Consider the following 12,051-nt stretch of genomic DNA (forward strand, 5'->3'; position numbering starts at 1 on the left):
CCTTCCCTCCCTCCCTCCCTTCACCACTGGAGCGGCTCCTACTCGCGAACAGCAGAAGCAGCTCGGGGTCTCTCCGCCGCCCCTTGGCCATGGCCGCGGTGCCGACGGCGCCCGCTCCCCTACGATACCCGGGCCCCCGCCGCTGTCGCCTCAGCCGCCGCAACCTCTGAGCCCCAGGGGCCGCCGCCGCCGCTACCCGCCCGCCCGGATCCCGCCCGCCGCCGCCCCTCACCATGCTACCTGCGGCCGCCCCGGCGAGGCCGCTCGCTGCTCGTGGAACCGTCGCTCGCGGTGTTGACAGCCACCCTTGCGGAGCCGCCGCGGTTCAGGGCTCGGACAATTTGAAAGTACAATAGTTGGTTTCCCTGCACCCGACCCGCTTCGTTTGCCATCCCAGCAAGCCTATCGGATCTGAGCGGAGAAGTTGTCCGCTGCTTGGGTTCTCCCTCTCTATACGCCTAACACCTACCTATATTTCTAAAACATTTAATATAATTAACAAAAGAAAAAAGGAGAAGGAAGGGAAACATTACTGGGTTACTATGCACTTGCGACTGATTTCTTGGTTTTTTATCATTTTGAACTTTATGGAATACATCGGCAGCCAAAACGCCTCCCGGGGAAGGCGCCAGCGAAGAAGTAAGTGCAGGGTTTTTTTTTACACGTTTGCTCCCTCCCGCCGCGTTCACCTGTCGGGTCTCTTTGCTTGTCCTGAGTCGGCTCCCGGCGTCAGCGGTCCTCCCGCCCTGCACCCCACGCCTCCGAGAGGAGGTAGTAGTTCAGGCTCCGGTATTGACTGCGTCTTTCACGCCTCCCTCGGTGCGCCCCTCTCTTCCTCCGCATCCTCGCGGGTGCCAAAGCGGGCGGACCGGGCGTTAACGTGGCTCCCGCCCCCTCGTTACCTCAGGTTCGAGGAAAAGTTAGGTTTTTCGTTAGACTAGCTCTAGGTTGTTTGTGCTTTCCTTCCGTGACTGGGACGGGGGCCTGGAGCCCCTGGCATCCTAGACACCCGGCCCGCGAGGTGTCCCTGACCACTAACTTAAGCGCCGGAGGGAGGCGCGGGCGCGGCGCCGTTTCACCTCCCGTCGCTGCCTCGCGCGGGGAGACCTCGTTCCGGTTGCGAATTGCTCGCGGGCCAGCCAGGGAGCCAGCGAGCGGGCGCCTGCGCGGCCGCTGCCCGCAACCACGCACGAATGGAGCCGAAAGGCACTCGGGGCGTTCAGGGTTCGCGAGTCTACGCGCTTGCAGAGCCCCTCGCGATGCCACTCCGGGGAAGGTCTAAGTAGACTGCTGAACCCGCCGCTGGGAGCCCGAGATGCAGCGTTTCCAGTACCGAACTTGCCTGTCACGCGTGAGCGCTTGTACCGTCTCAGGCTCTTTCAAGGGTCCCCTGGGGCAGACACAGACTGAGCGTGGGGTTCCCCCTAAGGACTCAGGCTCGCCGCCTTACTGCCCCTTATCCTGGCTCGTGTTACTTAGAAGGTTGGCTTGTGAAGTCGGCTTAAAACAGTGCCCTAGCTGGGATTAAACGGCGGGTACCCCAGGGCATCCTCAACCCGGGTTGGTCTGTCTGAAAGGTGGCGTCTTTCAGAGATGAGACGGACGCGAGAATGGCACCTCTCAGACCTGCTCCCGGGTAGCCTGGCGCGCGGGCCTTCTGGCGTCTGTGCCCGCGTGGGGAGCAGGGCTGGGGGCGACCCTGGCTCCGGCGCTGGGGGCGCTGGTGGGGTCAGGGAGGGAGAACCCTTCCTTGAGCTCGCGGGGTGCAGAGATCGAGCCTACTGCCTTGGCCCCTCAGGTCGCCGCCGCCGCCTGGGAGCCAGTGACGCTTGGCGGCGACGGTTCCCGCGCGCTGACTCCCTCTCGCAGCGCCGGCGGACGAAGCCCCTCCGGGCGGGCGCGGGAGCAGCGGCGGTGATACAGCCCAGGCTTGTGTGAGATGGAGATTTAGTAATCGCTTCTCCGCTGCTGTTTGTCTCTGCCCTGTCCCTGGACGTGAGGGTCCCCTGAAAGCTCCCTTTGTGCCGCTAGCCTCAGGCTGACAAGGTCTGATTCACCTGAAAATTACCTTTAAAAAACGTTGCTGGGCCCAAGCGCCAGGGGCTCCGGCTGGGTCTCACCACCTCTGGGACGGCGTAGCAAGGGGCAGGAGGGCCCAAGCTAAACATGTCAGGGCATCCGATTTATTATTCTTGGCCTCTGAATGGTTTGTGTTCTTCGTAACTCCTCCACCCACCCTTTCACTGAAGCTGCGCGGCCGCCTTCTAGAAGGAGCGGCCTGGGGCTTGAGCCTTGCCCTTGCGCCCTGGTGGTCCCTGCCTCCTCTCCCCGCCGGTCCGCGGACACTTCATCTCAGGTCGGTGGGGAGAGGATGCCGGGCCCAAGGGCAGTCTCCTGCTTTACACTGTTCTGACCCACTGCTTCCTTCACCCCACTGAGGACCCCAGGGCCAGGAGCTACACAATTGCTGGGACGGGACAGGGTCCTGAGCATCAGCGTAGAGGTGCCTCCGATTGCAGTTCGGGGGCCCCTGCGTTTGAAGGAAGGCACGGGAAAGAAACCTGGCCATCCATTCATTCCCACCTCCCCCAGGTGATCCCCAAGGACAACGGTGCAGGAAGCTGCCCGGTGATGCTGCCCCAAGGCTGCGGGGACCAGCGGGTTGGCGCACCTTTCAGTGCATACTCCAGAGAAATCGCAGTCAAAAGGCGAACTGCTTTTCGACCTGCTTGAATCGTCTCAAGGCCAAGTCGGAGGCGTCCTCTGGGGAGGGAGGGAGTGGGTGGCATTGGGTGGAAATTCAATTATTCTGTGGGAGTGGGGCTGGGAGAGAGCTCCCGTAGCAAGGGATGCTCCTTGCTGCTTCGCCCTTGAGTCGGCCTTTGCCGCTAGGTTTGCTGGTACAATCCTGGGAGAGGGGCGACCCCTTGCGTCCTCCGAGGAGACAGACCAGGCTGTTGGCAGGTGCAGTAAGGTTTTTGGAGAATGGGGAAGGAGTGGAGGGTAAGAAGAGATCTTTGTTAAATGTCCTGAAACTCAAAGCCAAATTGCATGTGCACATACTTGTTTTTTGGAAATTTCTGAAAGAAACGTATAAGAACTTTTTCCTCCAATGCGGTCTAGGAAGAAAATTAATGAAAGATAAGGTAGTAGTCAAAGGTATTTTAGAAAAAAGCCGTCTTTACTTTACCTAAAAGAGACAACTAACGTGAACATTTAAGAGTATCTCTTTTGGCCTGTAGTTAAATAGCTTCACTTTCCTAAATTTTTAAAATACAAGAGGTGGAAAATTAAGGTGTAAGAACTGTCTTTTCAAAGTTTTTTTTAAGTGGTCTCTTGAATGTTTCAGTAGAAAACTTTCTCGCCAAAAAAAAAAAGAATGAAAGAAAGAAAGACATTTGTTTGTAGTGTTCAGTATTGTCAAGTTTAAGGAATCATGGCTACTCCTCAGATGGAGCAGATAAAGCCACATTACTATTGTCCTGTTTTCCTGAAACAACTGCTATACCACTTGTCTGTACTTTGTGAAAACTAGTGCTCTTATAAAAAAGAGCATTTTAAACATAAATTCTGTACCTTAAAAAATACCTGTGGAGTTATGGGTGAGTAAATGCACAATAACTTTTTTACCTATTTGGATTCACATACAGCTCATAGGGATGACTAACTTGAATTTACTTAAGGTAAAAATGAAATGCAACCCTTATTCAAAATTCTCCAACCAGTAATTTTCAGGGGCAAGGTTTGGACTTTAAGTACAGTGTTGAATCAAGAACCCCAAATCCAGTTTCTAACTCATTTCCAGCTCAGTCTTTGCAACTTAGTACAGTCAGGTTCTGAATTCAAGGTTATCTGCTAATAAAAGTAAAAGTCATATTTGCCATAATGATAATAACCACAATACCTTGCTATTGCACTGTATTTCCCTTGAATTATACACTCAGACCCCTAAATAGTAACTTGAAGCGCAGGTATTAATATTCCCATTTTGCAGAGAAAGAATCCGAATAACAGAGGCTAAGTAACTTATAGGAAGCCATACAGCTAGTAGGTAGAACTTGTCTCCTGCTATTTACACTGCCTGCTGATCCATGTCAGAGAGAAGATGTCAGGTATGTTAAGTAACAAGTATGATGGTCTCCAGACCATCATTTATCCACTTTGCTTGGAGAATAAGCTGTTCTGGTTGACTGGAAATTTTTGAACTGATATTTATATTATATTAGTGACCAGTGTCAAAGAATTAAATATCTGGTAGTAACAGTAGTAATGAATAGTAATAGTGAAGCTTGCTAAATATAATAACATTATTTGATTATTCAGAAGACATTGTTGGATCATATTATTCCAGAAGATTATTGTTAGAAACATCAGATGCCTTTGTAGTATCCTTTTTATTTGATGCCATCTATTAATTGGGTTTTAATTGTCTGGATTCTAGATACAAGCAAGTTTTGAAAAGCCATTGTGTGCATAATAATTACAAAGCTCCCATTGCACAATCTGTGAAACTTTTAAAAATCTTTCATAAGTAAAGAAGTAAGTATGAAGTAAAGGACTAAGAATACAAGGGAAATAATTTTAATGGTAATAAAATAAAATCATCTTATTGGAATATATTGGTCATTATTCATGACATTGTTTCAGATGTTGAGCCATTCTTTGAGATTCTGATACACTCTTGGTAATTACACTGCCAGTTCTGGTAAATAACAAGTTAACTATAGGATAGAAAAATCTTTCATTGTACTATGCGTTTTGTGATACTAATTTTGAATGGAAGTATGGTTTGGAGATTGGCTTTAATGCATTTTCTCACCTGTCTGCTTTAGTTACTAGTCTACTTTGTTTTGAAAGAAACATTGTGTAATAGATAGGAGACATGAGTAAAATTTGCTGAAGAAAGCATATTCTGCAACATATCATGTGGTATCTGTATGAATTAAAGTCACAAATTTAAACTCCTAGGCAGTAATGGCAATATCTAAATATAAGCAAAAGACATTTATTTTTGTAAATTCTAATATATTCGCTAATACACTATCAGAGTTATTTCTTAAAATATCCTTTTGTTATACTATTTTAATTCTTTGTTTATTACTTCAATAGAAGGATTTTACTTAGAACATTAAGGATGATAATTTTTAAATATTGTCTTTTTAGTCCTAAATTATTCCATGTAAAGTAATTTAGAATATAAGAATGAGTGTGAAATTGACTTAATGTCATTTCATTGTTCCTCTAAGCATGAAAAAGGAAGAGTATTTCAACTTACAAGTAGATAACTTTTGCTAAATCATTTCTCCAGTAAATATTTATCGAGAATTTAATATTCTACAAATTAGGTCCCCAGAAAGCAATGGATAGAAATTGCAACATAAGTTCCATTTGATTTTCAAGTTATTTTGAGGAAACCTTACATACCATGATACTACAAATCAAATTTATTAGTCATCTGATCATTTTAAAATATTTAAATCTGAACAGAGATCTCCAGATTACTGTTAAATATCTAAAAATATTTTCCAATTACATGGTTAATCTTTTTTTTTAATGCAGTTGTTCTTTTAAATTATATGTAATGTTGGTGGTATATCGTGTGGAATTGTCAGAACGCTAAGTAGAGTTAAGACCAAATGGTCCCGCTGCAATTATAAAAATAGTATTAAAAAATAAAACTATTCTACATATAGTGATTTCTTAAATCATCTTTCCCTGCTTTATCCAAATGTTTTATTTTGGATGTTGTCCTAACCTTTCTTCCCACTTCCCCGCTATCCACTCATCCCACCCCCCAAAAAATCCTTTTCCAAGTAGTGAATTCTTGAAATGCCATCAGAGTGGGTATTATATTTCATGAAATGTAAGAATCAACTTTGGTTACCATTAGGAAAACATCATTCAGTTCTGAGAGCATGGTAAGGATCATGCAAGACAGTGTGTTGAAATTACGTGTTTTACTTGGGTAGAACTATTTCTTCTCTGAATAGCGCATGGTACACAGGCATGCTTTTGAGAATGATCATTTGAGAAGTGTTGCATCATAAATTATACAGATTTTTTTACTTTGCTTTTGATTTTGAGGAAAAATGCGGGTTACTTTTTTAATTGTGAATGTTTTCTTCAGGTTTAAAATGATTGGATTATCTTAAATTTACCATCTGTTGGACAACCTAGTAAGTTTGAAATGCTTTGCAGTTATACCTTAACAAAATATGTAAAGTGTAAAATATACATCTGTAAAAATTTACTGGCCATTTTTTTTCTATTTAATCTTGTCCATCAGATCTTTCCATTCAGGAATATTACTAGCATTCTGCTTAAAGTACTTATCCAGCAATAGTGAAAGGAATGGAATATTCCATTCTCAAGGATTGTGGGGGTGCTGAGAATGCTTACTGCCATTGAGTGCTATGAAATCCCAATTTCTGCTCCAAAGAGTTTTCAACAACATGAAACTTTTAAGCAAAATACCTACATTTTTTTTCACATTTGAAAAGTTTGAATAATTTCAAAAATTCATTCTAAAAAATATGGTCGCTGGTGCCTCTTATCTGATAAGAGCATTTCTGCCTTATTTGTAACCTTGGCAAAGGACCTAGTTGCCATCCTCTGTCACTAAAATTCTTCTGGAAGTTTTATAGAGAAAACGTAATGGTACTAAAGAATATGATTGCCCAAATTAATATATATTTAATAGCTTTTAACTGTCATTATGCCTTATGCAAGAATCTAATCCAGTCTTCAAAATACTACCTTATTTTAGTGTTCCATCTGACCTTTAAGAATTTGATGACTAGCAAGCATCAAAAGTTCATGGTAGAGACTGAGACCTAAGATGCCATTGAGAGAAAATCCTCAGTGTCTGTTGGGAAAAAGTAGACTGAGAAGTAGAAGACCTGGGTTCTAGATCCAGCACGGCTACTAATATTTGAGTAATCCAGGCAAGTCCCTTTACCACACGAGGCTGCAATTCCTCATCTGCGAAATAAGGTGGTTGGTCAAAAATTTATATCTAAGTGACTTCTGTAGTCTCTTCAAATTATCATCTTTCGGTCTGAGAATGTAAGCCATGGCTATGACTTAAATAGTCATAGTTAAACAGTTCTTCTAAACTTAAGCTATCTTTTTCAACCAAGTTTAGTGGATGAAGATTGAGAACGCAAGCAAATATAAATATTCCTTTATTATAAGGAAATGCGTATAAAGGTTAATTAATAAGCACCTTATCAAAGTAGAGATGGAATTAGTTATGATATTTCTTGTTCTTCACACTATGTAGTACCCCAAAACCATAGCCATAGCATCAGTCAGCATACTCAGTCTTCAGCAGGTCCATCTTGTCCTTGGGCTTGGAGTCACAGGGAGCCTGTTTGGAATCCAGCTAGAGAGATGCTGCAGGACCACCTCCCTCCCACTCATGACAGGCTGTTAGAAGTAGCCTGTGCTAGGGTGGAGGCGGCAATTGTGACAGCTGGGATTTAAGATAATAAAGCCCTGCGTTATGATAGTAGTGACTGATTGAGCAAGGGAGTGTAGAGAGCAGATACTTATATGGATCAAATGTATAGGTCTTGGCAATTAATTGGATATGAAGGGAAAAGAGATGGAGAGACATATTTGGCACCAGACTTTGTAGTGTAAGTACTCAGATCTAGGTGAATGGAAAAGCAAGGGAGATAAACAAAAAGATGGGAAAGTAAGAGAAGCAGACTTGGTAGGAAACTTATTTTTCTTTTGAGCTATCTTTACTTTGAGGGCCAGTAGAGCATCTAGTAACTCAGAATCAAAGTCTCAGAGTGTCGGGGCTGAAGATAAGTATTTTGGAGTCATACAAAGGGGATAGTCGAATGCATGAGATAAAATCTAGTGGTGCATATTGTTATTAAAAGTGTTTGCATAGCTGACATTGAGACTCCTACTGGTAGTATCAAAATAAGATTAATTACATGAAGGTACTTTGTCTATTTTAAAGAATCTGATATATCATTCTCAAGTGAAGCCTCTCATTTTTATAGTACTCTTTGTTTTTATATAAGAAAAAGGTCACTGAGCTTCAATTTTAAGTTGTCAAATCATGCAACTCAAGATCGTGCTTGGAAATCTCCTCACCTGTGGAACTACATTACTTTGCCACAGATCATAGGAGACTTGAAAAACTTCATGATAATGAAAGATACATTCCCTTAAGGTATAAAAATGCTTTTTAAAAAAATCATTCCATTTGGATCTAGCATCTACTCATAACAGTGGGATTCTCCTTTCAAGCAGATTTCTCTACAAAGTATGCTCTCTTACAACGAGAGGTTCTGAGGATGGGTTGGAACTTGAAGGAATCCAGCCCATCTGTACAGTGTGTGGATTACCTCTGCAACATCCCCACTGAGTAATTATCCAGCCCTAGTAACAGCCAGGCCCCATGCCTCTTTCTCCTCCAACTCAGTTTTGGCCTTCTACATCAGAAGCAGGTAATGTTTTCTAGTGTGTTTATTCTCCTAGTTCTCTTCTGATCACTTGGCACTGGCATGGGATTAGATTCAGTTACCTTAAAACATCTTTCTAGAATGAATACACCATAATGCAATGCACTATATTCACTCCCAAAAACTGTCCTCAGAAAACTAGCTGGTAAGCATATTTATAATTATACCCCAATACAAAGCACATTCCTTAGAGTAAGTGGTAAAGCAGCCCCCATTTTATAACCACATAATACAAACCACCACCACACAATATAAAATAACAGAATTTGTGAGATGCTTATTTTAGAACAGTTTTTTTAACATACGCTTGATAAGTTGGTAAGAAAAGGAGAAGCTAGTTTCCCGTTGGTATGTTCCTTTCTTACACAAAGGGACTTCACAGGTACGAGACAGTAATCTTGACAAAGACTGTCATATAAGGAAAGGCAGTATCAGTCACATTTTACTGATAAGAAAGGGACACAAATGTTATGGCAAAGTGTGTAAGTGCCTCTGGGCAAACTATCGTGTCATAGCTCTCAGAGCCACTGTTATGTATGTGTTATTTTACTGCACATTTATATTTATTTCTTAAAGTGAGTGTTGAGACACTGATTATTATTTAAATAGCTGCCAAGTTTTGATCATCTGGGAGTGCTAGATCCTGTACTTGATGTTTTTGCAGATCTTATGTCATCTATTCCTCACACTTACCCTGTAAGGAAGGTGCCAGTAGCCCCACGTTAGTTACCTGAGATCACTCAACAAAGATGTGGTAGACCTAGGATTTCAGTCCAAGTATGGCTCCAAAGCCTGTGTCCTTCCCTGATTTCTTCCCATCTCCTCAACTACTGGGATTAGTACTTGGGGCAGTCGTAGGTGCATTTTCTCAAAACCCACCTCACTTTTTATTTCCCTTATTCTGTTTGCTCATTCTTTCTTCCTCCTCATTTAACAAACCACAAAGGTTTCCCAAACTTTTGCTATAGAGGTTGCTTCTTCTACTTCTCTTTCTTTCTACTTTTCTTTCTACCTCTTTGCTCTCTTTCCTTAAACTTGCCCTATTGATGGTTTTTTAAACATAAGAAGTTGCTGATTTTTTTTCCTTAGAAGCAATAGAATAGCACATTTTATATGAAATACTCGAAGATTATTCTTCTCATCTACCCTGTGCATATCCAGGAGAAGATTAACTTAGGCATGAGGATGTGGCAAAGTCTATAATTTTGCAGTTAAAAATCAAAATCCTTCTATGTAATTTACAACCACAATAGATATTTCACTGGCTAGTTTTTGTTTTCCAGAAAAGTTATCTTTATGGTGCTTCATAAAATCTGCTATTTATATTACTTTTACCCTGAGTATTAACAGTAACCTCTACTCCGAATTCTTTCTTTATGGGCCTGGGTACAGTGATTTTTCAACCCTGATTTCAAATTAGAATCACCTGGGGATCTTAAAACACACACACACACACACACACACACACACACACCCCAAAATGCCAGACTCCACCCTCAATCAAATGAAACTCTCTGGGGATGGGGCCTGGACATAGGTAGTCCTGATGATTTTGCACACAAGACTGAGAACTAGTATTGGACCCTTAATTTAAGAATAACTGTTACAGCTGAGCAACTGTTAAAAACAATGCCAGTTTCATGCGGGTTGGACAGACAAAATGGACTTGTGTGGGGTGTGATAAGAGATAAGATATACGTCATCTGAACAGATAGTAGTTTAAAATATAAAGTAGTCCGATAGCCTCATATTGTGTATCAATAGAGTATTGTTAAACTTGTGGCACTGACTAGTGCAGACAAAATTATCTGATAAGGGAATTATCTCAGCCAGAGAGTCTAAGGAAGGGAGCAAAGTGCACACAGTAAGACATGATACTGAGTTTAACAGACACTGACTTCATAGGACAAGAACATTACGGCTAGGCGAGGTGCAACCAGAGGTTAGCGTGCTTGCTGCGAACCCTTCCGTGGCTGAGTGAGGCAGTAAATGGATAGATGATGGGGTATCAGCCATACCAAAATTTTTTTCAAAGCTACTTAATGATAAACAACTGTTTTCATGTCTTACCAGATGACTGGTAATGTGCCCTAGAGTACTCTTTGTTTTTAGGAAACTGCCTGACAAGAAATAAACATTCTTTTCTTTTATAGTTTCTACAATTCCTGACTAACTTCAGATTGACTACTGTTGATCAGTAAAACTGCTATAAATAACAGAGTTTTAACTCCATCTTAATGGGTTAAGTTTTGTGGTAGGTTGTTTATTCATGAACTTACTGCTTTTACTTCTCTCCTAATGTGCTCTTCTTTGGGTGGTTATCTTCATTACATTTCATTTATTATTCTTTTCTAGTCCATGAAGGATTTCCAAACCCTGTCATAAACCAGGGAAATCTCCATGTAAAAGCAAAGTGGAAGTGTGGGCTTCCTGTCAGACTTAATTCTGCTTGTTAAGGGGGCTCCTTGGGAGAATTTGGGTTCTAGTGAGTCACTAGGCCAAATCCCAATAACCACAATTGCCAAAAGTAATTAGACTGAGGAAAGCCAGGCTCCCTGGGAGGAGGGTCATCACAGCACGCTTGAGCCATTGCTCCATGGTCAGACCTAGTTACTTGTCCCTAAGGATTGGGAGCAATCATGAGTTACAGAGAGCAGGAAATCCACCAGAAAACAATGCTTTTCCACCAATTTTTTTCTTCAATAGATTATTCACCCTACGCAGGCAAGAGATGGAAATATGCCACTGGTATAGATGCACCGTTCTGTCACCATCATCTTATAAACCACTTTGCCTGCCTGCAGGGGTCCAATGCACACATACAGAACTCCTCCTGTCTCCACTTGCAAGTACTCCTCCTCCCTTCCTTAGTAGATGATAAGAACCTAAGGAGTTTAGTCTAAGGCTTTGTGAAAGAGGTGTCTGGTTAGGATGGGAAGGGAAGCGATCCTTGTAAACATCCTAAGGTCAATTTAGATATTATATTACTGAAGTAACATAAGAAATAAGAAAGTTGTAGTACCTTTCCAGGACAGGGGTTCTAAAACCTCCAGAGCTAGGAAAGGGCCAAGAGTGCACTTAGGATTTCTTGTACTAAAAAGAATACCATTTAGAAACATGACGTTATAAGTAGCTAAGGAGAAGTTATCAATAAGTGGTGCTCTAATTTTAAACTTTCAGTATGTTAGAAATTAGAAGATTGTTAAACCTTTTTATAGGAAAATATTCACGCAGCACAAATATATCTGTGCTTAATAACCTAAGTGAAAGTCGGCCTTTGAAACTATTGGCATTGCTTCAAATATCCAGAAAAGATATTCTGTCTGCCTCATGTGATGGATCCCACTGTTCACTGTCCTTAAATGCGATAAGTTTCACATTTCTTTATAATTCAGAATGATTTCAGTATATTTCAATATTCCTATGACTTTGCATTACTAGCTCTTTTTGTTTAAACGTGTGAATGGGTGATATTGCTTATTCTAAATCCACAGAGAGGCAGGCAGTCAGATTCTTTTTCTGGCCAGGCTTCTATGGCAACTGGCAATCTCCAGGTAACATTTGGCGA

The 12,051-nt window shown here is 42.3% G+C and overlaps 1 protein-coding gene across 1 annotated transcript in view; it reads left to right on the forward strand.

Moving 5' to 3' along the window:
• The first annotated feature begins 240 nt into the window (after positions 1–240).
• RSPO3 (R-spondin 3) overlaps positions 241–12,051 on the forward strand; it is an 83,314-nt gene continuing 71,503 nt past the window's right edge. The window contains exon 1 of the mRNA XM_008691129.2: positions 241–639. Within this exon, the coding sequence (XP_008689351.1) occupies positions 543–639 (97 nt within the window). The 5' untranslated portion in view covers positions 241–542. The remainder of the gene's footprint in view (positions 640–12,051) is intronic.

This window comes from Ursus maritimus, unplaced genomic scaffold (assembly GCF_017311325.1).
Source record: "Ursus maritimus isolate PB19 unplaced genomic scaffold, ASM1731132v1 scaffold_13, whole genome shotgun sequence".
Taxonomy (NCBI): domain Eukaryota; kingdom Metazoa; phylum Chordata; class Mammalia; order Carnivora; family Ursidae; genus Ursus; species Ursus maritimus.